A 27,557-nucleotide genomic window follows, 5' to 3' on the forward strand; every position below is an offset into this window, starting at 1 on the left:
AAATTTAGTCAATGGATCTGCCACATTCAGAGCCGTATGTATTTTGCAAATTTTCTATGTCTAAAATGCTTTGCACGGAGCTACTCTAGCTAATTGCTCCCACTTTAAATATGTATCCAGATCGAGACTTAGAGTCATTAGATCGATGTAAAAAAGCTTGCGACGACGTAACTCTTTACGACGAACTCTTTTATCACCTCCATAACCGGTAAATATTTCCTTAGTCCTCTAAGGATAATTTTGACCGCTGTACAGTGATATACTCCTAGATCACTATCGTACTCCTTTGCCAAACTCAGGGCAGGGTATACAATAGGTCTAGTACATACCATGACATACTTTATAGAACCTATTACTGAGGCATAGGGAATGACTTTTCATTCTCTTTCTATTTTCTGTCGTGGTCGGGTTTTGAGTCTTTACTCAACTTCACACCTTGCAACACAGGAAAGAACTCCTTCTTTGACTGTTCCATTTTGAACTACTTCAAAATCTTGTCAAGGTATGTACTCATTGAAAATATATCAAGCGTCTTGATCTATCTCTATAGATCTTGATGCTCAATATGTAAGTAGCTTCACCGAGGTCTTTCTTTGAAAAACTCCTTTCAAACACTCCTTTATGCTTTCCAGAAAATTCTACATTATTTCCGATCAACAATATGTCATTTACATATACTTATCAGGAATGTTGTAGTGCTCCCACTCACTTTATTGTAAATACAGGCTTTACCGCAAGTCCGTATAAAACCATATGCTTTGATCACTTTATCAAAGTATATATTCCAACTCCGAGATGCTTGCACCAGTCCATAGATGGATCGCTGGAGCTTGCACACTTTGTTAGCACCTTTAGGATTGACAAAACCTTTTGGTTGCATCATATACAACTCTTCTTTAAGAAATCCATTAAGGAATACAGTTTTGACATCCATTTGCAAGATTTCATAAAATGCGGCAACTGCTAACATGATTCGGACAGACTTTTAAGCATCAATACGAGTGAGAAAATCTCATCGTAGTCAACACCTTGAACTTTTCGAAAACATTTTTGCGACAATTCGAGCTTTGTAGATTGTAACACTACTATCAGCGTTCGTCTTCCTCTTGAAGATCCATTTATTCTTAATGACTCACTGATCATCGGGCAAGTCAATCAAAGTCTATTCTTTGTTCTCATACATGGATCCCATCTCAGATTTCATGGCCTCAAGCCATTTCGCGGAATCTGGGCTCATCATCGCTTCCTCATAGTTCGTAGGTTCGTCATGGTCTAGTAACATGACTTCCAGAAAGGATTACCGTACCACTCTGGTGCGGACCATACTCTGGTTGTCCTACGAGGTTCGGTAGTAACTTGATCTGAAGTTTCATGATCATCATCATTATCTTCCTCGCTAATTGGTGTAGAGATCACTAGAACTGAATTATGTGATGAACTACTTTCCAATTCGGGAGAAGGTACAATTACCTTATCAAGTTCTACATTCCTCCCACTCACTTCTTTCGATAGAAACTTCTTCTCTAGAAAGGATCCATTCTTAGAAACAAAATATCTTGCCTTCGGATCTGTGATAGAAGGTGTACCCAACTGTTTCCTTTTGGGTATCCTATGAAGATGCACTACTCCGATTTGGGTTCGAGCTTATTAGTTTGAAACTTTTTCACATAAGCATCGCAACCCCAAACTTTAAGAAATGACAGCTTTGGTTTCTTGCCAAACCATAGTTCATACGGTGTCATCTCAACGGATTTAGATGGTGCCCTATTTAACGTGAATGCAGTTGTCTCTAATGCATAACCCCAAAACGATAGCGGTAAATCAGTAAGAGACATCATAGATCGCACCATATCTAGTAAAGTGTGATTACGACGTTCGGACACACCATTACGTTGTGGTGTTCCAGCTGGCGTGAGTTGTGAAACTATTCCACATTGTTTCAAATGAAGACCAAACTTGTAACTCAAATATTCTCCTCCAGGATCAGATCGTAGAAACTTTATTTTCTTGTTACGATGATTTTCCACTTCACTCTAAAATTCTTTGAACTTTTCAAATGTTTCAGACTTATGTTTCATCAAGTAGATATACCCATATCTGCTCAAATCATCTGTGATGGTCAGAAAATAACGATACCCGCCGCGAGCCTCAACACTCATCGGACCCCATACATCAGTATGTATTATTTCCAATAACTCAGTTGCTCGCTCCATTGTTCCGGAGAACAGAGTCTTAGTCATCTTGCCCATGAGGCATGGTTCGCAAGCATCAAGTGATTCCAAAAGCCCATCAGCATGGAGTTTCTTCATGCGCTTTACACCAATATGACCTAAACGGCAGTGCCACAAATAAGTTGCACTATCATTATTAACTTCGCATCTTTTGGATTCAATATTATAAATATGTGTATCACTATGATCGAGATTCAATAAACTATTCACCTTGGGTGTATGACCACAGAAGGTTTTATTCATGTAAACAGAATAACAATTATTCTTTGACTTAAATGAATAACCATATTGCAATAAACATGATCCAATCATATTATGCTCAACACAAACACCAAATAACATTTATTTTACGTTCAACACTAATCCCAAAGGTAAAGAGAGTGTGCGATGGTGATCTTATCAACCTTTGTAATTACTTCCAACACACATCGTCACCTCGCCCTCAACTAGTCTTTTGTTTATTTTGCAACTCCCATTTTGAGTTACTACTTTTAGCAACTGAACCAGTATCAAATACCGAGTAGTTTGCTATAAACACTAGTAAAGTACATCATGTATATCAAATATACCTTTGTTCATTTTGCCATCCTTCTTATCCGCCAAGTATCTAGGGCAATTCCACTTCTAGTGACCATTTCCTCTGTAGTAGAAGCACTCAGTTTCAGGCTTGGGTCTAGCTTTGGGATTCTTCATGGGAGTGGCAACTTCTTGCCATTATTCTTGAAGTTCCCTTTCTTTCCCTTGCCCTTTTACTTGAAACTAGTGGTCTTTTCAACCATCAACACTTGATGTTTTTCTTGATTTCTACCTTCATCGATTTCAGCATCACGAAGAGCTTGGGAATCGTTTCCGTTATCCCTTGCATATTATAGTTCACCATGAAGTTCTAGTAACTTGGTGATAGTGACTAGAGAACTCTGTCAATCACTATCTTATCTGGAAGATTAACTCCCACTTGATTCAAGTGATTGTAGTACTCAGACAATCTGAGCACATGCTCACTGGTTGAGATATTCTCCTCCATCTTGTAGGCAAAGTACTTGTCAGAGGTCTCATACCTCTCGACACGGGCATGAGTCTGAAATACCAATTTCAGCTCTTGGAACATCTTATATGCTCCATGGTGTTCAAAACGTTTTTTACGTCCCGGTTCTAAGCCGTAAAGCATGGTGCACTAAACTATCAAGTAGTCATCATACCGATCTTTGTCAAACGTTCATAACGTCTGTATCTGCTCCTCCAATAGGTATGTCACCTAGCAGTGCTTCAAGGACATAATTGTTCTGTGCAGCAATGAGGATAATCCTCAGATCACAGAGCTAGTCTGTATCATTGCTACTAACATCTTTCAACTTATTTTTCTCTAGGAACATATCAAAAATAAACAGGGAGCTACATCGCAAGCAATTGATCTACAACATAGATATGCAAATACTATCATGACTAAGTTCATGATAAATTAAAGTTCAATTTAATCATATTACTAAAGAACTCCCACTTAGATAGACATCCCTCTAATCATCTAAGTGATCACGTGATCCATATCAACTAAACCATGTCCGATCATCATGTGAGATGGAGTAGTTTTCAATGGTGAACATCACTATGTTGATCATATCTACTATATGATTCACGCTCGACCTTTCGGTCTCAGTGTTACGAGGCCATATCTGCATATGCTAGGCTCGTCAAGTTTAACCCGAGTATTCCTGCGTGTGCAAAACTGGCTTGCAACCGTTGTATGTGAACGTAGAGCTTATCACACCCGATCTTCATGTGGTGTCTCGGCACGACGAACTTTGGAAACGATGCATACTCAGGGAGAACACTTGTACCTTGAAATTTAGTGAGAGATCATCTTATAATGCTACCGCCAAACTAAGCAAAATAAGATGCATAAAGGATAAACATCACATGCAATCAAAATATGTGACATGATATGGCCATGATCATCTTGCGCCTTTGATCTCCATCTCCAAAGTACTGTCATGATCTCTATCGCCACCGGCATGACACCATGATCTCCATCATCTTGGTCTCTATCAATGTGTCGTCACATGGTCGTCTCGCCAACTATTGCTCTTGCAACTATTGCTATCGCATAGCGATAAAGTAAAGCAATTATTTGGCGCCTGCATCTTATGCAATAAAGAGACAACCATAAGGCTTATGCCAGTTGCCGATAACTTCAACAAAACATGATCATCTCATACAACAATTTATATCTCATCATGTCTTGACCATATCACATCACAACATGCCCTGCAAAAACAAGTTAGACATCCTCTACTTTGTTGTTGTAAGTTTTACGTGGCTGCTACGGGCTGAGCAAGAACCGTTCTTACCTACGCATCAAAAACCACAACGCGGTATAGTGATTGCTTTTTGATCTTCAGAAAGAACCATGTTCATTGAATCCGATTCAACTAAAATTGGAGAAACATACACCCACTAGCCACCTGTGTGCGAAGCACGTCGGTAGAACCAGTCTCACGTAAGCGTACGCGTAATGTCGGTCCGGATCGCTTCATCCAACAATGCCGCTGAATCAAGAATCAACTAGTGACGGCAAGCAATATGTATATACCCACGCCCACAACTCCTTTGTGTTCTACTCGTGCATATGACATCTACGCATAAACCTGGCTCGGATGCCACTGTTGGGGAAGCGCAGTAATTTCAAAAAAATTCCTATGCACACGCAAGATCATGGTGATGCATAGCAACGAGAGGGGAGAGTATCGTCCATGTACCCTCGTAGACCGTAATGGAAGCGTTATGAGAACGCTGTTTATGTAGTCGTACGTCTTCACGATCCGACCGATCCAACTAACGAACGTACGGCACCTCCGAGTTCAGCACACGTTCATCTCGGTGACATCCCACGAACTCCGATCCAGTAGAGCTTCGAGGGAGAGTTCCATCAACACGACGGCGTGATGACGGTGATGATGATGCTACCACCGCAGGGCTTCGCCTAAGCACCGCTACGATATGACCGAGGTGGATTATGGTGGAGGGGGCACTGCACACGGCTAAAAGATCAACTGGTCAACTTGTGTGTCTCCATGGGGTGCCCCCCTCCCCGTATATAAAGGAGTGGAGGAGGGGGAGGGCCAGCCCTGTACTATGGCGTGCCCTGGGGAGTCCTACTCCCACCGGGAGTAGGATTCCCCCCTTCCATGTAGTAGGAGTAGGAGGGAAGGAAAGGGAAAAGAGAAGAGAAGGAAGGAGGGGGCGCCGCCCCTCCCCCTAGTCCAATTCGGACTAAGCCTTGGGGGGCGCGCAGCCTCCCCTCTATCTTTCCCCTAAAGCCTAATAAGGCCCATATACTCCCCGGCGAATTCCCGTAACTCTCCGGTACTCCGAAAAATACCCGAATCACTCGGAACCTTTCTGATGTCTGAATATAGTCGTCCAATATATCGATCTTTACGTATCGACCATTTCGAGACTCCTCGTCATGTCCCCGATCTCATCCGAGACTCTGAACTACCTTCGGTACATCAAAACACATAAACTCATATTACCGATCGTCAATGAATGTTAAGCGTGCGGACCCTACGGGTTTGAGAACTATGTAGACATGACCGAGACTCGTCTTCGGTCAATAACCAATAGCGGAACCTGGATGCTCATATTGGCCCCTACATATTCTATGAAGATCTTTATCGATCAAATCGCATAACAACATACGTTGTTCCCTTTGTCATCGGTATGTTACTTGCCCGAGATTCGATCGTCGGTATCTCAATACCTAGTTCAATATCGTTACCGGCAAGTCTCTTTACTCGTTCCATAATACATCATCCCGTAACTAACTCATTAGTTGCATTGCTTGCAAGGCTTAAAGTGATGTGCATTACCGAGAGGGCCCAGAGATACCTCTCCGACAATCGGAGTGACAAATCCTAATCTTGATCTATGCCAACTCAACAAGTACCATTGGAGACACCTGTAGAGCACCTTTATAATCACCCAGTTACGTTGTGACGTTTGATAGCACACAAAGTGTTCCTCCGATATTCGGGAGTTGCATAATCTCATAGTCATGGGAACATGTATAAGTCATGAAGAAAGCAATAGCAACAAACTAAACGATCATCGTGCTAAGCTAACGGATGGGTCAAGTCAATCACATCATTCTCTAATGATGTGATCCCGTTAATCAAATGATAACTCATGTATATGGTTAGGAAACATAACCGTCATTGATTCAACGAGCTAGTCAAGTAGAGGCATACTAGTGACAATCTGTTTGTCTATGTATTCACACATGTATTAAGTTTCTGGTTAATACAATTCTAGCATGAATAATAAAAATTTATCATGATATAAGGAAATATAAATAACAACTTTATTATTGCCTCTAGGGCACATTTCCTTCATCATTTTTAGTTGATACACATGTTGATACAAATAGCAATTTTATAAATGGGTTTGCTCTTTGCATTGTTAGAAATGTGCTTGCTCTAGGCATTTTAGTTGATACACATGTTGATACAAATCAAAATTTTAGAAATGTGGTTACTCTAGTTAAAAGATTGTGGCCATGGCATTTTTAGATATGTGTTTGCCAAGTCAGTGCCAAAATAGTGCATTGCCAAATTAGTGACAAATCAAAGCATTGCCAAATCAGTGCACCATGGCATTTTTGAAGAATTATTTGCTATAGATCATGGCCAAAACAGTGCCAACATATGCAATATTTGAACTACATTACATTGATGTCAAGATACACTTGCATTGCCAAAACTATGCCAACATATGCAACTATGAAATTGTTAACTAGTGCCAACTGTGGAATTCTTTTAGTACCATTCATATACTCTAGTTCATCCTATGCATAAGTAGTATTGATAGGTCATGTTAGGCATTAGTAGTATTGATATGACATGTTAGGCATTCATACACTAGTTCTAATATCTAGTGTCAACTATGAAATATAATGTTGTCATATATAGTTCAATTGTCAAATGCCATGGTGTAATGACATCTCATGAAGCAGGTCTATGATGTGGACATGCTCAACCGCTAGCATTTAGAATCTCATGCAAATACCACACCAAGGCCCTAAAGGAGTTGAATGACGGGCTGGAGGCGGAGAGGGATCAGCTAATCGACGAGAATGTCGATCTCTTCGATAAGTCCCTTAGTCTTAGGGACCATATGGATCAGCTTATCGAGGAGAGGGATACGCTGAAGCAGGAGAGAAAGCTTCTTAGGGATGAGAGGAATGAGCTCAAGATGGAGAAAGCTCACATTAAAAAAGAGGGAGAGAACAATAGGCACATGATTTGACAGTTGAAGTTAGTCCTTGATCAAGAAATGTGATCAACCACTAGGATAGCTATGGATGATGTAGTTTGGTTGACAATTTGAAAGTTGAAATAGTTTAGTTCTTGAAGTAGTCATTTTTGTGAAGTTTAACTACTTTAGTTCTTAAACTAATAACTTTTGTGAAGTTGAACTAGTTAAGTTGATGAGTACCTATCTAGCTGCATATTTTTTTATAATCGAAAAATCTATTTGCTGGCATTGGGCCAACAAGGTATGTCAAAGGTAAAATACACTTACTGCTGGCGTCGGCCATGTGGCACGCCATCAGCATGTAAAATACTGCTGACCTAGGCTCCAATGACACCACTAGTTTTTTAACAATGATGCCATATTGGTGGCGTTGGGCACCCACGCCAGCAAGGCATTTTTTCCATGCCATAGATGGACTATTTTCCACTAGTGGAATGGTCCTCCCTTGGCTCAATAATTCCCACAACTTCACTCTTTTACCATCAATAACAAAGTCTCTCTGACAATAGTGCTAGTTGATCAGAATCTCACTTAGAAGTTTCACATGCCTCTTTCAAATCAAGCTTTTCTATAGTTTAATGAACTTGAGAGACACTCATCCAGGCCAATCTCTATGCAACATCTGATATTGGGTTATATGGCTAGAAACACAAACGTATACTCCTCTAATAAGATGTACAAGCACATCATGGGTCAATCAAGTACCCACTTCCTCTTTAATTGGCTCTAGAAATGTGCAAGCAGGACCAAATACAAAATTTTCCACTGGATGGCATTGTATGATAGAGTCAACACGAAGGGACTACTTAGAAGGAAATCATTTCACATGGATTCTTTTGAATGTGTGCTTTGCAATGGAAACATAGAGGAAAACATTCATCATCTTCTTTGGGACTATACCTTTGCTCAGTCTTCCTAGAATTCAATCTCTCCAAATAGACACAGGTGTAGCGACCAGACCTCAACCAGTCTGATCTCTGTGCATTAGTGTCATCCCTGGATCAGTAATGCTGACACGCACAGTACTTGAAGGATTTATAACAGAGTAGCAATCACACACTTATTACATCGAATGTCTCAAAAGAGAACTTATTGCAATAAATATGGCTTAAGGCCATCTAACAACGATAACAGCGGAAGGCTTGGAAGATAAGCGAGTCCATCAACTCCAACGGCATCACTGAGTATAGAACCACGACCTAAAGGCACCTTACTCGTCATCTGAAAAGTCTACAACATGAACGTTGCAGTCCGAAAACGGGTCAGCACATGGAATATGCTGGCAATGTAACACATAGAGGGTAATGAAAGAATAAAGCTATACTACATGCATATATGGCTGGTGGAAAGCTCTATGGTTACAATTTTTTGCATAAAGCCAATTTTTCCCTACTGCAAAGGAATAAATTTTATTTAACTATCATGGTAGTTGTTAAACATTGAGAAGATAGACATCCTCTCAATCCCAATTAAGCATCATCTTTAAAACCCAACAATATTAATTAGAGTAACATGATGAGATTCACATGATAATCCAAGTACTAGATACTCAAGACGTCCATAACCGGGGACACGGCTAACCATGATTAGTTTATACACTCTGCAGAGGTTTGCGCACTTTTCCCCACAAGACTCGATCTCCTCCATTGGGATTCTCGCACTACCTGATGTTTGAGAAACGGATGACCGAGACATAGTCTTTTAGAAGCGCTCGCACCTTACGATCGGGTAGACAGTACCAACCTACATCCCCTACATCTACTAGTCTATCACTGTAAGAGTTCGCATGACTTAGTCAACTATGCTAGAGCCCATAGTAGCTTGTGGCTACACACGGAAGTTTCTAGTATGAATAATCTCATGATCCCTTTGAGCCTGGGTGGCGGTCCATAAAGAAAATAGGCAATCGCTGGAATACCCAGGTGCCTCAATCCACCCAGATGTCTGTTTAAGTTGCCACCTTAAATAAACCATTAATTTAACTATCTCACATATGTCATGGATACACTCACCCAATCCACGTCTACTAGCATAGCATGGCAATATAAGCAAACGTAGAAGTAACTCCCAAAGATTTGATAATAAAACAAGTAATAGGTACTACCTCATCTACTTCCCAAAAACCCACAATTTAATTAGATCCTAATCATGCAATGTTTGAGGATTGATCTAATGCAATAAAACTGGGTAGTAAGAGGTATGACCAAAGTGTTACTTGCCTTGCTGATGATCCGCGAAACCTAGAGATTCAAAGTAGCAAGCGGCGCACTCCAGGTACTCTATCGCAAACAAACAAGCATACAATAAGTACTCATCTAATGCACAAGTAAAACTCAAATAAGAGATCTAACCAGAAAGTTCAACTTAAGAACTCCGGTTTGCAAAAAGAATCAAATCGAACAAAGCAACGAAAGTCAAATGGCGAAAGAAACAAACTTCGTTTACTAATCTGGATCTAGGTCAAATTTTACAGAAGCAAAATCTTGTTTGAGTTGGTTAAACGGAAAGAGGGTTTCGAGACGAAACTCAAGGCGCTTGAATCACCTGATTCCGATAAATGAGCGAAAAGTTATACTAGAACGAAAATCGGATCAGAAATCGCGATCAGAAATAATCGCGGAAAATCCGAGAAAAAGAAAAATGACGAACAGATTAACGAACGAACGTTCGTTTTCTGGAACTAAACGATGAACGCGTCCATTAAAACGAACGAACGAGTGAACGCTCGCTAAATAAACTAAACCAGAAAAAAACAAACCGGGTCTAATAATAAACCGAACGGAAAACCGGGTTTTCTCGAGGAAACCGGCGGCGGCGGTGGTCAACCTCGGCGGCGGCGGGACGGCTCCGCGGCGGCGGGGCGGCTCTGGGCGGCGGCGGCGGCGGAGGGCTAGGGTTAGGGTTTAGGTGCGGCGCAGCTCGGGGGGCTGACGGGCTCAGGGCGGCACCTTATAAAGGCCCGGCCGAACAGAGTCCTGGCCGAACACGGCCCAAAGTCGGTTCACGTTTTTTTAATTATGCGTAGAAAAACAAATAAAAGAAATACTAAACGGACTCCAAAAATCCCGAAATAAATTTTCCCCGACTTCTAAAATCAAGCCGGACAAGATGAACATTTATTGGGGGCCTAAATGCAATTTTGAAAAACGCGCATTTTTCCTAAATTCAAATAAAATAGCAATAACTCCAAAATAAAATATTATTTGATTTTATTATTAAATCCTCAAGATTTCTTTATTTTGGGAAATTCATTTTATTCCTTCTCTCATATTTTTATAACAGAAATAACTGAAGATAAAATAACTAAAATCAAATGATCCTATTTTCAAAATTGGAGAAAACCCAAATATGAAAATAACGAAACCCCCAACTCTCTCCGAGGGCCCTTGAGTTGCGTAGAATTTCTAGGATCAAACCAAAAGCAAATAAAATATGATATGCAGTGATGATCTAATATATAACATTCCAAATTGAAAATTTGGGATGTTACAAACCTACCCCCCTTAAGATGAATCTCGCCTCGAGATTCGGGTTGGCTAGTAAATAGGTGAGCGTGGTCCTTTAGCAGATCTTCCTCTCGCTCCTAGGTGGCTTCATCCTCGGTGTGGTGGCTCCACTGAACTTTGCAAAACTTGATAACCTTGCTGCGGGTGACTCGGCTGGCATACTCAAGAATCTTGACTGGTTTCTCCTCATAGGTCAAATCACTGCCCAACTGAATCGCTTTTAGCGGCACTGTATCCCTTAGCGGTATATCAGCCATCTCTGCGTGACACTTCTTCAACTGGAAAACATGGAATACATCGTGAACTCCTGACAATCCTTCGGGCAATTCCAACTTGTAGGCTACTTCTCCCATACGCTCCAAAACCTTGTATGGTCCTACAAAACGTGACGCTAACTTTACCTTAACTCCAAAGCGCTTAACTCCTCGAAGTGGAGATACTCGAAGATAAACTCGGTCTCCGACTTCATAAACTGTCTCCTTACGTTTAGAATCTGCGTAGCTCTTCTGCCTGGACTGGGCTACCTTGAGCCTGTCGCGAATCAATTTCACCTTCTATTCAGACTCCTTAATCAAATCCGGTCCAAACAACTGGCGGGCTCCAACTTCATCCCACGATAATGGGGTCCTGCACCTCCTTCCGTACAAGGCTTCGAAAGGGGCCATATTCAAACTGGATTGATAACTGTTGGTGTAAGAGAACTCTGCGTATGGCAAATTTTCGTCCCAACTAGATCCGTGATCTAGCGCACAAGTTCTCAGCATATCCTCCAAAATCTGATTGACTCTCTCGGTCTGTCCATCTGTCTGTGGATGAAAAGTTGTACTAAACTCTAGCCTGGTACCCAAAGTTTCGTGCAACTGATTCCAGAACTTTGAGGTAAACTGGGTTCCTCTATGTGATACAATGCTCCTCGGAACTCCATGCAGACATATGATCCTGGTCATGTATATCTTTGCCAACTTAGCACTGGTGTAAGTAGTCTTCACTGGGATGAAATGAGCTACCTTTGTCAAATGATCGACTACTACCCAAATCGAGTCATAGCCTGGACAAGTTCTGGGCAATCCCGTAATAAAATCCATGCCTAGCTTATCCCACTTCCATTCGGGTATTGGCAATGGCTGTAGCAATCCCGCTGGCTTCTGATGCTCTGCATTTACTCTCTAACATACATCACAAACTGCTACATACTCCGCAATATCCTTCTTCATTCCGGTCCACCAGAAAGTATCCTTAAAATCCAAATACATCTTGGTATTACCTGGGTGAGTCGAATATGGTAAATCATGGGATTCCTGCAGAATTAACTTCCTGATCTCCGGGTCATTGGGCACATAAACACGGTCTTCAAACCATAGGGTATCGTGCTCATCCTCACGAAATCCCTTAGCTTTTCCTTTGCTCATCTTCTCCTTTATAGAGGCAACCTCCTTGTCAGTCTTCTGAGCTTCTCTGATCTTATCCATCAAGGTAGACTGAATCTCCAATGCTGCTACATAGCCTCTCGGAACTATCTCCAAACATAGCTCACGAAGGTCCTCGGCTAACTCCTTCGGTAAATCTCCTGTCATTAGTGTGTTGACATGGCTTTTACGGCTCCGTGCATCGGCTACTGCATTAGCCTTTCCGGGATGATAATGCAATCTCATGTCATAATCCTTGATGAGCTCCAACCATCTCCTTTGCCTGAGATTTAGCTCCTTCTGCGTGAAAATATACTTCAAACTCTTGTGATCCGTGTACACTTCACAATGGTTTCCAATGAGAAAATGTCTCCAAGTCTTTAATGCATGCACTACGGCTGCTAACTCCAAATCATGCGTGGCATAATTCAACTCATGAGGCTTAAGTTGTCGTGAGGCATATGAAACAACTCTTCCCTCCTGCATAAGTACTGCTCCAAGTCCTCGATGTGAAGCATCGCAATACACCTCATAATCTTTGTTCTGATCCGGAAAAATCAACACTGGTGATGTAACCAAACGTTTCTTCAACTCCTGGAAACTGGCCTCACATTCCTCAGTCCATACGAACTTGGTATGCTTCGTCAACAACTCCGTCATAGGCTTCGCAATCTTTGAGAAATTTTCAATGAATCTCCGGTAGTATCCTGCAAGTCCAAGAAAACTCCTGATCTTTCCAACTGTTGTTGGTGCTTCCCAATTTGTCACAGTGACAACCTTGGTGGGATCTACTGCTATACCTTCTCTAGATATAACGTGTCCGAGGAATCCAACTTCCTTCAACCAAAACTCACATTTGCTAAACTTGGCATATAATTGATGTTCTCTGAGCTTCTCAAGTACCAAACGCAAATGCTCCTTATGCTCCTCTTCATTCTTCGAGTAAACCAGAATATCATCAATGAACACTACGACGAACTTATCCAAAAACTCCATAAACACTTTGTTCATCATGTTCATAAAATAGGCAGGTGCGGTAGTCAGACCAAATGACATAACGGTATACTCGTACAACCCATACCTGGTGGTAAAAGCCGTCTTAGGTATATCCTGTTCTCGAATCTTCAACTGATGGTATCCTGATCGCAGATCGATCTTGGAAAATACCTTAGCTCCTTGCAATCGATCAAACAGATCATTGATCATCGGTAGTGGGTACTTGTTCTTGATTGTTACTTCATTCAATCCTCGATAATCAACAACCATCCTTAACGAGCCATCCTTTTTCTCCACTAGAAGTACTGGCGATCCCCAAGGCGAAGAACTTGGGAGAATATAACCTTTATCCAGTAACTCCTTAATCTGCTTCTTAATCTCCTCCAAATCCTTTGCAGGCATCCTATATGGTCTCTTAGATATTGGCCCTGTGCCTGGCAAAAGCTCAATCAAAAACTCAATATCTCTATCCGGTGGCATGCCTGGCAACTCCTCTGGAAATACGTCAGGGAAATCCTTCACCACTGGTACTTCCTCCTGCACAACTCCTGATAAGGAATTTACTTGAGTCCTCTTCGGCACATGCCGGGATACATACTTGATCCTTCTTACTTCTGGCGTCGTAAGAAAAATTGACTTACTGGCGCATTCAATGTTCCCTTCATACTTCGATAACCAATCCATGCCTAATATCGCATCCAATCCTTGAGATTCCAATACTATTAGGTCCGAGGGAAATACATAGTTACCGATCCTTAATGGTAACCGATCACACCATAGACTAGCCATATACTCTGCTCCAGGCGAGGTTACTAACATGGGTGACCTAAGGGCTTGGGTTGGCAGTTTATACTTATCCACAAATCCCCTTGAGATGTATGAATGCGATGCACCAGTATCAAAAAGAACGAGTGCAGTAAATGACTTAACCAAAAACTTACCTATTACTGCATCTGGTTGAGCTTCAACCTCCTCCACGTTAATGTGGTTCACTTTTCCCCTATTGAAAGGGTTCGGCTTCTTCCCAGAGCTTCCATTACCATTTCCATTCTGGGCTTCAGGACATTCATTGGCGTAATGTCCAGTCTTCTGACACTTAAAGCAAGTGACTTGGCTCAAGTCTCTCTTGGCTGGTGTTGATGGGTTGGTATGGTTCTGGCCGTTGCTTCCTCCATTCCCATTACCATAAATGTACGAAACAAATCCAATAAGAAAAAAAAAACTGAATTTTTACTCCTCGCGTCCAGGATTCCGTCCTGGGTCATTAGATAAGAATCCAAATATAAAGAGTGAAACAAAGAATATCTCGGAAAAGAATCAATAGAAGGAGAATCGGACGATATCTTTCTCGAAACAAACAAAAAGGAAAAGAAAGAGAAAACAGAAATCATGATCAACTAAGCCCTCTCGAGGGCTTGCTTAAGAATAAGAAAGAAGAATCTTATGGAAATAGTATGGAATAAGGTTTGATCCTATTCATGGGGATAAAGATCATAGTCGCACTTAAAAGCCGAGTACTCTACCATTGAGTTAGCAACCCAGATAAAAAAAGGATCTTAGATACGATCGAAATCCAAAAATCAATGGAATTACACCGCGCGCTTCTGTCAAAACATTCTTGGGGCCATTATGATTGTGCGAGCTTCCTCCCCCATGGGTATGCTGAAAAGGTCCTCCCGGTTTAGGGGTAAAACGCGGCTTCTGCTGAGCTCCAGAATTGTACTTCCCTTGTCCATACTTCCTCTTGCGGTTCTCAATCTGTTGCTGCTTCCGTTCAATCATAAGAGAACGATCTACCAACTCCTGGTAGTTGTTGAAGCTTGCTACCATCAACTGCATGATCAAATCATCATTCAGTCCTTCCAGAAACTTCTCTTGCTTAGCTGCATCCGTAGCAACGTCATCTGGGGCATAACGTGCTAGCTTACTAAAGTCATCCACATACTGGCCAACTGTCCGTCCTCCTTGGCACAAGTTGCGAAACTCACGCTTCTTCATGGCCATAGCTCCTGCTGAAACATGGGCAGTACGGAAAGCTTGCTGAAACTGATCCCATGTGACAGTGTCGATAGGGTAAGTGGCTGTGAAATTCTCCCACCATGATGTTGCGGGTCCTTCAAGCTGATGTGCGGCAAATTTCACCTTTTCCGCATCTATGCATCCTGTCGTGGTCAACTCCCTTGTTGTCTTGCGAAGCCAATCATCTGCAATAATCGGCTCGGTGCTACTGGAGAACACCGGTGGATTCAGCCTAAAAAAATGGGTTAAGTGATCAACAGGTGGTGGGGGTGGTGGTGGGTTGTTGTTGTTGTTCCCCTGATTCTAATTCTGGACTAGCAACTGCATCAACGTATTCTGCTGCTGGAACAACTAAGTGAGCTCCGTTGGAAATGCAAATCCATTGTCACGTCTCGGAGGCATCTGATGGGTTTAGAAAAGATGAGATTTAAGAATAGAGAGAGGTCTAGAGAGAAAACACTACCCATATGCACATGAGGCAAATGCACACAAAATCACTTCATTCAATCAAACAAGGGCATACAATCGGTCTAGAACTATCGTTATAAAAGTGCTCGGACTACTCTATTTACATGGGGGAATACTACTACTGATGTGATGGTCTACTAGAAATATTCTTCGGTTGCAGTCTCCATGATATCTGCTCCAGCTTCATCAACATAGTCATCATCGCTGTCGTCTGGGTCCGAGTCGGTGTCGTCGATGATGATGTAGTCTTCCGGGCGAATCTCCTTGGGTTCTTCGTCTTCTTCTACTGGTGTAGGGTCTCCCATAAATATTCCGATCTTCTTGATCAGGTCGTCATTCTTCTCCACTAGTACGACGATTTCCTCCTCATAATCTTCACGTGTAGCCTTGAGTTCTTCTTCCAGCTCCGTGATTCTTGTCATCGCCTTCTTTAGATCTATCATGTCTGTGCACATCTGGTTCTCCTGGCGTCGAATGTGCTGATTTAACTCCTGGATGAAAGCGGCAATTGATCTATCCTTCTTGGTGTTGATCATCTCCCAGTGCTCATCTCGGCGCCCACAAATCTGGTAGATAGTATCCTTGAGATCATTGCGGTAAACTTCTCCAATACGTCCCATGGTGATGTGGGCTGCCATGCTCTTTCCTAGACTCTAGGTTGGTGCATCAAAATAAAACTCTATGGGCTCTGTGACGGGCATGAACGTCCTTCCTGGAACTTGAACATGAATCATCCAGCGCTCCTATTCAGGTAAAGTGGCGTTGTAGGTTCCGGTGAAGCTTGGTACTCCGATGTTCAGGTACCTAGTGACTTCCTTCAGGTGACGTCCACCAACGGGTGTGTCTTCATCTGGTTGTGTAAACTTGTTCCTTGCATCCACCATCCTAAAAGAGTAGAAAAGATGAGAAGTCAGAAATGAGAAGAGTGAGTAGTGATCTAGGGCTTTAGCTTAGTGGTCGTGTCCTATAGTCAGCGTGTTCTTTGATACCATCTTGTTGCGACCAGACCTCAACCAGTCTGATCTCTGTGCATCAGTGTCATCCCTGGATCAGTAATGCTGACACGCACAGTACTTGAAGGATTTATAACAGAGTAGCAATCACACACTTATTACATTGAATGTCTCAAAAGAGAACTTATTACAATAAATATAGCTTAAGGCCATCTAACAACGATAACAGCGGAAGGCTTGGAAGATAAGAGAGTCCATCAACTCCAACGGCATCACTGAGTATAGAACCACGACCTAAAGGCACCTTACTCGTCGTCTGAAAAGTCTGCAACATGAACGTTGCAGCCCGAAAACGGGTCAGCACATGGAATATGTTGGCAATGTAACACATAGAGGGTAATGAAATAATAAAGCTATACTACATGCATATATGGCTGGTGGAAAGCTCTATAGTTACAGTTTTTACATAAAGCCAATTTTTCCCTACTGTAAAGGAATAAATTTTATTTAACTATCATGGTAGTTGTTAAACATTGAGAAGATAGACATCCTCTCAATCCCAATTAAGCATCATCTTTAAAACCCAACAATATTAATTAGAGTAACATGATGATATTCACATGATAATCCAAGTACTAGATACTCAAGACGTCATAACCGGGGACACGGCTAACCATGATTAGTTTATACACTCTGCAGAGGTTTGTGCACTTTTCCCCACAAGACTCGATCTCCTCCGTTGGGATTCTCGCACTACCTGATGTTTGAGAAACGGATGACCGAGACATAGTCTTTCAGAAGCGCTAGCACCTTACGATCGGGTAGACAGTACCAACCTACATCCCCTACATCTACTAGTCTATCACTGTAAGAGTTCGCACGACTTAGTCAACTATGCTAGAGCCCATAGTAGCTTGTGGCTGCACACGGAAGTTTCTAGTATGAATAATCTCATGATCCCTTTGAGCCTGGGTGGCGGTCCATAAAGAAAACAGGCAATCGCTATAATACCCATGTGCCTCAATCCACCCAGATATGTGTTTAAATTGCCACCTTAAATAAACCATTAATTTAACTATCTCACATTTGTCATGGATACACTCACCCAATCCACGTCTACTAGCATAGCATGGCAATATAAGCAAACGTAGAAGTAACTCTCGAAGGTTTGATAATAAAACAGGTAATAGGTACTGCCTCATCTACTTCCCAAAAACCCACAATTTAATTAGATCATAATCATGCAATGTTTGAGGATTGATCTAATGCAATAAAACTGAGTAGTAAGAGGTATGACCAAAGTGTTACTTGCCTTGCTGATGATCCGCGAAACCTAAAGATTCAAAGTAGCAAGCGGCGCATTCCGGATACTCTATCGCAAACAAACAAGCATACAATAAGTACTCATCTAATGCACAGGTAAAACTCAAATAAGAGATCTAACCAGAAAGTTCAACTTAAGAACTCCGGTTTGCAAAAAGAATCAAATCGAACGAAGCAACGAATGTCAAACGGCGAAATAAACAAACTTCGTTTACTAATCTGGATCTAGGTCAAATTTTACAGAAGCAAAATCTTGTTTGAGTTGGTTAAACGGAAAGAGGGTTTCAAGACGAAACTCGAGGCGCTTGAATCGCCTGATTCTGATAAACAAGCGAAAAGTTATACTAGAACGAAAATCAGATTAGAAATCGCGATCAGAAATAATCACGGAAAATCCGAGAAAAAGAAAAATGACGAACAAATTAACGAACGAACGTTCGTTTTCTGGAACTAAACGGTGAATGCGTCCGTTAAAACGAATGAACGAGCGAACGCTCGTTAAATAAACTAAACCGAAAAAAAGAACCAGATCTAATAAAAAAACCGAACGGAAAACCGGGCGGTTTTCTCGAGGAAACCGGCGGCGGCGGCGGTGGTCAACCTCGGCGGCGGCGGGACGGCTCCGGGGCGGCGGGGCGGCGTCGGCAGCGGCGGCGGCGACGGAGGGCTAGGGTTAGGGTTTAGGTGCGGCGCGGCTCGGTGGGCTGACGGGCTCGGGGCGGCGCCTTATAAAGGCCCGGCCGGACGGAGTCCTGGCCGAACACGGCCCAAAGTCGGTTCACGTTTTTTTAATTACGCTCAAAAAAACAAATAAAAGAAATACTAAGGTGACTCCAAAAATCCCAAAATAAATTTTCCCCGACTTCTAAAATCAAGCCGGACAAGATGAACATTTATTTGGGGCCTAAATGCAATGTTGAAAAACGCGCATTTTTCCTAAATTTAAATAAAATAGCAATAACTCCAAAATAAAATCTTATTTGATTTTATTATTAAATCCTCAATATTTCTTTATTTTGGGAAAGTCATTTTATTCCCTCTCTCATATTTTTATAATAGAAATAATTGAAGATAAAATAATTAAAATCAAATGATCCTATTTTCAAAATTTGAGAAAACTCAAATATGAAAATAACGAAATCCCCAACTCTCTCCGAGAGTCCTTGAGTTGCGTAGAATTTCTAGGATCAAACCAAAAGCAAATAAAATATGATATGCAGTGATCATCTAATATATAACATTCCAAATTAAAAATTTGGGATGTTACAACAGGGGAATCTCATTCTTTGATGAAGTGATGTTACTACGTCAATCTTTCCCCATATTGCCTTAGATATCATCAGAATGTTGGACTGTTTGGATGCAAAGAAATCAAAACATTTTTAAAGACGAATTAACAGGAACTCTGTCTTGGTAGCATATACTCAAACAAGATCTTGTGTTGGTTAAGCACACGTCAAAGGCAAAGAATGAAGATTGTCTCAGTTGGTGGATTGGGTCACTGATTTGGTTAACTTTTGTTTCTAATTTATATTTCTCATGTTAGAGAAAGCTGGAGTGGATAGCTGTAGAATAATTTGTGCATGTATATTTGTTCATAACTTTATAATTTTATTCAAGAATATACCATAGAACTATTGTTCTACGGTTTCGGGTTCAAAAAATGAAACCGTTATTCCACAGCCATCCCCAAAAGAACTGACCCTAAAAAGAGCGAGTTGCGGAGATCCGACAAATCTCACCCGTTCAAACACATATATCCAATTGTCTATGTTGCTCTGATGTTTAGTGCTAAATATGTTTAGTGTGTAATATCATACCTAATATCAACTTTAGTGCTAACCACATAATTATATCCTACTACTTAATACTATCCACATGCAATCAATGTATTTCCTAATATTAACGTGCAATGCAATTAATATGTTTTATACTGAAGTAATATAATGTGATAATTACATTCTACTCTACCTAATATCATTGTGCAATCAATATCTTTCCTAATATTGGTGTGCAATGAAATTAATATTGTCTAATATTTTTTTTCGAAACCGAATATCGTTTCCAACATAAGTGTATTACATGTACACGATTACTAGTAAGGTTCATAGCGATCATGTGTAGCCTAGCCACAAAGTACTTCTAATAGCGCAACACACAAACATAATACTGTACATACGCATACACGACGCTTAATTTTGAACGCCGAAGCAATGGTGGCACGCATAAGTCAGACCTCCGCTACACTAACTAGCGTACGTACATGCATTTGTAAAGAAACAGTCTCACTCTCACCTAATCATACAAGAATTGGACTTGGACACACCCAATAACTGAAAAAAAGACCACATGAAACATGTGGTAAGCAATCCAACCAATTTAAAAAAAACTGAAAAAAAAGACAAAACAGGACCGCCTAATGGTTAACTAGCAACTGGAAAATGGCGTCGACTCGTGCGTTCTCCTTTATCCCATTGTCGCAGCAGCTGCCTTTCTTCGTCTTCTTCCTGGTCCACGCGCACGAGGCCACCACCCCCACCTTCGTGCTCACCCGCGGCCAAGTCCAGCGGTCAACACTACCATCCCGGCCACAGTCCACACCAATCCCCAGTTCCCCACCCACCCTGGTTGCTCTACCTATTTAATCCCTTCCCTCTCCTCCGTTTCCATCCAAGAAGAGCATCCCCGACCTCCCCTACTCCATCCAGCTCCTCTCTCTCACGGCCGCTCCACAGAATCGCCACATAGAAAATCCAGCTGTTTCAGTAAAGATAACCAGCCTCTAATCTCTACTCGAGCTCTTTTCTCCCACAAATCTGCTCCATCGAGACTTCAAGATCCATTGTTGATCAAACCAATGGCGGCCAACGGCAACCACGGTTTGTGCGTGGCCGAGCCGCGGAGTGCTGACCCTCTCAACTGGGGGAAAGCCGCGGAGGCGCTGTCGGGGAGCCATCTGGACGCCGTGAAGCGGATGGTGGAGGAGTACCGCAGGCCGGTGGTGGTTATGGAGGGCGCAAGCTTGACCATCGCCCAGGTCGCGGCGGTGGCCGCCGCCGACGGGGCCAGGGTGGAGCTCGACGAGTCCGCCCGCGGCCGCGTCAAGGAGAGCAGCGACTGGGTCATGACCAGCATGGCCAACGGCACCGACAGCTACGGCGTCACCACCGGCTTCGGCGCCACCTCCCATCGGAGGACCAAGGAGGGCGGCGCTCTGCAGAGGGAGCTCATCCGGTTCCTTAACGCCGGTGCGTTCGGCACCGGCAGCGACGGCCATGTGCTGCCCGCTGCCACCACGCGCGCGGCGATGCTTGTCCGCGTCAACACCCTGCTCCAAGGCTACTCCGGCATCCGCTTCGAGATCCTCGAGACCATCGCCACGCTGCTCAATGCCAACGTGACACCGTGCCTGCCGCTCCGGGGCACCATCACCGCTTCTGGCGATCTCGTCCCGCTCTCCTACATCGCGGGACTTGTCACCGGCCGCTCGAATGCCGTGGCCGTGGCTCCTGATGGCACTAAGGTTAATGCCGCCGAGGCATTTAAGATTGCGGGCATCCAGCACGGCTTCTTCGAGCTGCAACCCAAGGAAGGCCTTGCTATGGTTAATGGCACGGCGGTGGGCTCCGGGCTCGCGTCCATAGTTCTCTTTGAAGCGAATGTTCTTGGTGTGCTTGCCGAAGTTTTGTCGGCGGTGTTCTGCGAAGTGATGAACGGCAAGCCAGAGTACACTGACCACCTGACACACAAGTTGAAGCACCATCCTGGACAGATCGAGGCCGCGGCCATCATGGAGCACATCCTGGAGGGCAGCTCCTACATGATGCTCGCGAAGAAGCTTGGCGAGCTCGACCCATTGATGAAGCCAAAGCAAGACAGATATGCTCTCCGCACATCGCCGCAATGGCTTGGGCCACAAATTGAGGTCATCCGTGCAGCGACGAAGTCAATCGAGCGCGAGATCAACTCTGTCAATGACAACCCACTTATTGACGTATCTCGTGGAAAGGCAATCCACGGTGGAAACTTTCAGGGCACGCCCATCGGTGTGTCCATGGACAACACGAGGCTTGCCATTGCTGCGATTGGCAAGCTCATGTTTGCCCAGTTCTCAGAGCTAGTAAACGACTTCTACAACAATGGCTTGCCCTCCAACCTCTCTGGTGGCCGCAACCCAAGTCTTGACTATGGCTTCAAGGGTGCCGAGATCGCAATGGCGTCATACTGCTCGGAGCTCCAATTCTTGGGCAACCCTGTGACCAACCATGTCCAGAGTGCGGAACAGCACAACCAAGATGTTAACTCCCTCGGATTAATCTCAGCCCGTAAGACTGCCGAGGCCATCGACATTCTGAAGCTCATGTCCTCTACATTTTTGGTTGCACTGTGCCAAGCCATCGACCTGCGCCACCTCGAGGAGAATGTCAAGAACGCAGTCAAGGATTGTGTCACAAGAGTGGTCAGGAAGACCCTGATCACAAATGACATGGGTGGCCTCCACAACGCGCGCTTTTGTGAGAAGGACCTACTTCAAACAATCGACCGCGAGGCGGTGTTTGCATACGCGGACGACCCTTGCAGCGCCAACTATCCTCTCATGAAGAAGATGCGAGCAGTGTTGGTGGAGCACGCCTTGGCCAACGGTGATGCTGAGCGCAACGCGGAAACCTCGGTGTTTGCCAAGGTTGCCAAATTCGAGCAGGAGCTTTGTGCGACACTACCTCAGGAAGTTGAGGCTGCCAGAGGTGCAGTGGAGAATGGCACCGCCGCAGAGCCGAACCGCATCGTTGACTGCCGGTCATACCCTCTATACCGGTTCGTTCGCAAGGAGCTGGGAACGGTGTACTTGACCGGAGAGAAGACACGGTCCCCCGGGGAGGAGGTGGACAAGGTGTTTGTTGCTATGAACCAGGGTAAGCACATCGACGCGCTGCTGGAGTGCCTCAAGGAGTGGAACGGCGAGCCCCTGCCTCTCTGCTAATCATGGAGATGAAGAGAAGATGCTGTGCTTCAGGATTCTGAAGGCTCCCCTTGTTCTGAACTGATAATGCTACTGTTGTTTGATTTGGTTCTTTCTTTGTTTTTCCCCTCTTCTAAAACGTTGGTGCATGCAACGTTCTTCCGGAGCTAGAGGCCATTGCCAAAGATTGCACTCTGCAATACTTGTAGCGCAGCAACTAGAGCTTGTGCCAATGTAAGCGAAAGGGCACAAATTTTCATGTCAAATGTTGATGTTCTGCTACTGAATCAACACGTTCAGACTTACTGCATGTCATACAAGCACATTCTCCTCGTTCAGACTTACTCATGTCAAATGTTGATAATTTTCACGTCGCACTGCAATATAGAGAGAAATAGCACCAGGTTGTGATTGTCATACAAGCACATTCTCGAGCAACTTCGACTATCATACACGTTTGATAGAGATAGAAATAGTTACAGAGGAAAAACAATAGGCATGAGAGGTATATATACATGATTTCAGCACATCAGAACTAGTCACAGAAAGTAATCAGACCAATGTTTTTCTATCCTTATATGTCAACAGAAGAAAGAATGCACAAGTATAAGCCCACCCGCTTCAGTGTATGCCAAACTATCTACCACCTAGAGCTCAGCATTCATAGGCAGTCACCCAGACTCAACGTTAACCTAGCAATGGGAGACTTATATTGGGTAGAGGATGTCATAGTGGTTGATCGTGAACAGCACGTGCACACACGCAGCGTCAGCTCCGGGACTAACGTACACATCATCAGGCGCTTCCTCATTGAGTTGCACGAGCACGAGGGACACCTGAAGCGCAGCCGCCAAGGCCCACATCTGAGCACGGCCCGCCACCGCGCGGCGTGGAGTAACGTGCTGTAAGCACCACTGTTTAGAGCAGCGAGTCAGGAAATATGAGGGTCATGTATCCAAGAACCGATGGATCGGAAATTCAGCACGACATTGATGTAAAGGTAGGGATGCTGATACTCACATCTGCCACACTGTCATCTTCTCCAAGTCCAGGTATATCCTCTGTATAGTCCGCCCTGTGCAAGCACAACCAGCTAGCTGCTACTAATCTGAGGAAAACAAAAACTGGCCACCAAAATGTGTCAGAAACATGAATCGGGATGAACCAAGGGAAAGATAGGTTGATGACTGAAGGATAAGTTGAGAAGTGTTTTCTCACTGTCTTCTGTTTGATCGTAAGTGCTGAAGAACCCGAGAAGTTTCCGCTTGTACCTGACAAAGAAGCATGTTAAGTCAGTGAGATGGAAGCATTCGGCCACAACACTTGGCCGGAACTGCAGAAAACCAAACATATCACCTGTCAGTTGATATGGGGATCAATCTGCGTTTTTTCTTCCATCTCTTTACTTTCTTCATCAACTCCTTAAATGCCTGAAACAATTCGTGAGTTAATAAATTGCATTTGGTAACCATTCCATACAGCTCTGTAAGGCAATACCTTCGGTTACAAAAGTGCTTGTATACTATTGATATTCGATAACAAGACATTAACACATAATTAGGATAACTCGCCTGAACAACTTCAGTTAATAACGATCTACTATAAAATAGTTAAAGAGTACAAATACTTAGTAACAGAATGGTGAGATATCTACATCATAAGAAGCAGCAGGTCTGAAGCATTTCAGTGTTCAATGAAGTATAGAATTATACTCTTGCGGTTTACATTGTCACACTAGTATCCCTTACAATAAACTTAAGGTGTATTTTTGTTAAGTTGGGTCCTAAGTTGTTACGTAACAATAAGCTTCAGACTTGAGCTTGCGTCAACAGGGTGTAAACTGCAATGTCATGCATTACTGCTAAGCAATTGTGCATCTCCTTCAAATGATTGATGGTTAGACAACTGAATCCATTTTGACATGTAGAGTAACTTGAAGAGAATTGTATTTGTCCCTTACAAATATGTTTATCCAAGGAAAAAACACAAATGTGGAAAAAGGCAGGAACTTACATCGTGGCTCCTAGAAAATTCAGAGGCCCATCCAAGACGTGCAGATTCCTCAGCCAACTCTTGGATAGCTGCAAGGAGGCGGCGTTCCTCATTTCTGCCTTTCCTATCAAGAACTTGCTCCTGTCGTACATTGGCATAAACAAAGAGAGTTAGATCAGGAAACATGCATCCTGTAGTATACTAAGGGACAAGGAGAAGGACAATTACAAGGTAGGAAAATATGAAGCTCCTGTAGAAACACTCCCCATCTTCTTCCACTGGCCTAAATTCTAAATAGCGGTCACCAAGGGTGATTGCATTCACAGCATATATTCTGTCGCGATAAAGTGCAAGTATCTGTCCAACATAATGATTTAAGGCTTGCACATAGGGAATTGCCTGCACCGCACAATCAGATAAGAGAATTCAGTTTATGCTGATTAGAACAAGGAAATAACAGATCTAAAGCCTGATAGAAACTTTGTTTTGCAACAACAGATCTAAAATATGATCCAAATTTTGTTTTGCTTCCACTTTTCTGGCTTGTATGTTCTCTGGAAATGGTTGGAACTGCTAATAAATGTAAGAGACCCTTCATTGACACTGATTGGTTGTTGTTGAGTTAAAAATAGAAAAATATGTGTAGTGTTTCATACACTCAATGGTATAAAGTCTACTGGTTCCATCACATTGCAAGGGTAATATACTATTAAGCATTCAGACAAGAAAGTAAGAAGCATGTTCCACGAAATCAGTTACTTGTACAGTAATCATGAATGCCCACAGTTCCATCTGACCTGGGATTTTGATCCCGACATTTCATGGGTTTCCACTTTGAAAATAACCAAAGACTAAAAGGAGTCAAACCTGTTGATTCACGTGAGGTCTCTCCGAGCCTCCGACGTGAGGTCTCTCCGAGCTTCCGACGTGAGGTCTCTCTGAGCTTCCGATTCCTTCTCTACAAAGAACCTTTTCCACAAGAGATGGGTTAAGATCCATATATAACTTGCCAAACTTAGAAGTAATTGTACAGATTAAACATCACAATCAGGATTTTAGAATACGAAATAGGGGAATAAGAGATAGAGTTTTTGAAGAATCTAATAGCAGTATCGCACAAGTGATGCTGCAAAATCCGAAACATCTTACTTCAGCAACTGTTTACAAGAATCATGTTGTGAAGCTTCCAAGCCGGTTTCAAGTACCAACCAACCAAATATCACATCTTTTAGACCAAATTTCGGAGTAAGTGGTCAGTGAGTTTAATTATTTATTTTGTGGGCTGTGGTCAGTGATTTTGCATGTGAATGACCAATGATCTACGGAAATCATGTCCAGGTATGCAGCCCTGAATAAACAAATGCATTAACTATGCCTATAAAACCATCCATTGACATTAAAACCTCTTACCTTTGTCTTTAGGACTTCTAACTAAAATTTCACAGGAGCACTGATCAAGATATGCACGGCCTAAAACAAAAACATGTTCCCAATGCTTCCCCCGCTGTACACTGCGATGAATATGCTACCACACTTGATAGAAGAATGAATTGGTACAGGCAGAGCACCCGAATCTTAAACATATTCGAGTTTTTGACTAATCACAGAGAGGTTGTTAGCTTCTCTCCATATCCCAAGATTGCAAGAAGAGCACGGAGTAATGATCAGGATCTGCTTAATCTGCGCGTAATATAAAGCCAGACTGGCCCAACATTCGCCCAAAAGTTTCATCCCTTTTACCCTAAATCCTTACCAACATTCCACACGAACTCTGAGACCACAAATTGCACATCCCGAACACAAAAATTGGCACAAGAATGCACAAAGAAGAGCAAGGAATCACAGAGTAATCAGGAAGCACGAGATTCAGGCTATACCTTGTTCTTGCCGGAGCTGAATATCTTTCTCAATAACGTCTTGGCCTTCGGCAATCCAGCCTACTCGACAGAAACCAAGAAACGCTAAGTCGAACTCGAATAACTCGAAGAAACCAAGAAAACACAGCAGGTCGCGACATCTCAAGCGCAAGAGACGCGCCATTACCTGCTCCCCGGCGCGCGCAGCAGCGGAGCTCGATCTCCCGGCCTCGAAGATTTGGCTCCCGGTCTGCACATCGACGGGCGGAGCGGAGGGAGGCGGTGGCGAGGAGATGGATTCGCCGGCTCTGCGGCTTCCGCCCCCGGCCTGGTCATCGACGGGCGGAGGAGAGTGAAGTGGTGGCGACGAGACACCGGAGCCCGCCTGCGCTGCCCCAAAGCTCGGCGCCCCAGTGGGGGAGGCGGCGCTGGCGTCGTCGCGTTGCCCGTGCACACGGGCCGGTTCTTCTTGCTTGCCATCGTCCCGGTCTTTTCCTGAACCGGATGCCATCGCGTCGCGGCGGGAAAAACTTTGCG

The 27,557-nt window shown here is 43.3% G+C and overlaps 2 protein-coding genes across 2 annotated transcripts; one reads left to right on the plus strand and one right to left on the minus strand.

Moving 5' to 3' along the window:
- Window positions 1–20,745: 20,745 nt before the first annotated feature.
- On the plus strand, window positions 20,746–23,482 carry LOC125536554 (phenylalanine ammonia-lyase-like). Its single transcript, XM_048699791.1, has one exon. The coding sequence runs from the start codon at window positions 21,070–21,072 to the stop codon at window positions 23,191–23,193; it is 2,124 nt and encodes a 707-aa protein (XP_048555748.1). The 5' UTR covers window positions 20,746–21,069; the 3' UTR covers window positions 23,194–23,482.
- Window positions 23,299–27,546, minus strand: LOC125536555 (ubiquitin thioesterase OTUB2-like). The gene is made up of 9 exons (XM_048699792.1): window positions 27,208–27,546; window positions 27,042–27,101; window positions 26,032–26,133; window positions 25,393–25,563; window positions 25,186–25,305; window positions 24,529–24,602; window positions 24,391–24,443; window positions 24,193–24,296; window positions 23,299–24,086 (listed from the first exon to the last, which is right to left on the minus strand). The coding sequence occupies exons 1-9, from the start codon at window positions 27,529–27,531 to the stop codon at window positions 23,880–23,882; spliced, it is 1,215 nt and encodes a 404-aa protein (XP_048555749.1). The 5' UTR covers window positions 27,532–27,546; the 3' UTR covers window positions 23,299–23,879.
- Window positions 27,547–27,557: the final 11 nt, after the last annotated feature.

The sequence above is a fragment of the Triticum urartu genome, chromosome 2 (assembly GCF_003073215.2).
Source record: "Triticum urartu cultivar G1812 chromosome 2, Tu2.1, whole genome shotgun sequence".
NCBI classification, from domain to species: domain Eukaryota; kingdom Viridiplantae; phylum Streptophyta; class Magnoliopsida; order Poales; family Poaceae; genus Triticum; species Triticum urartu.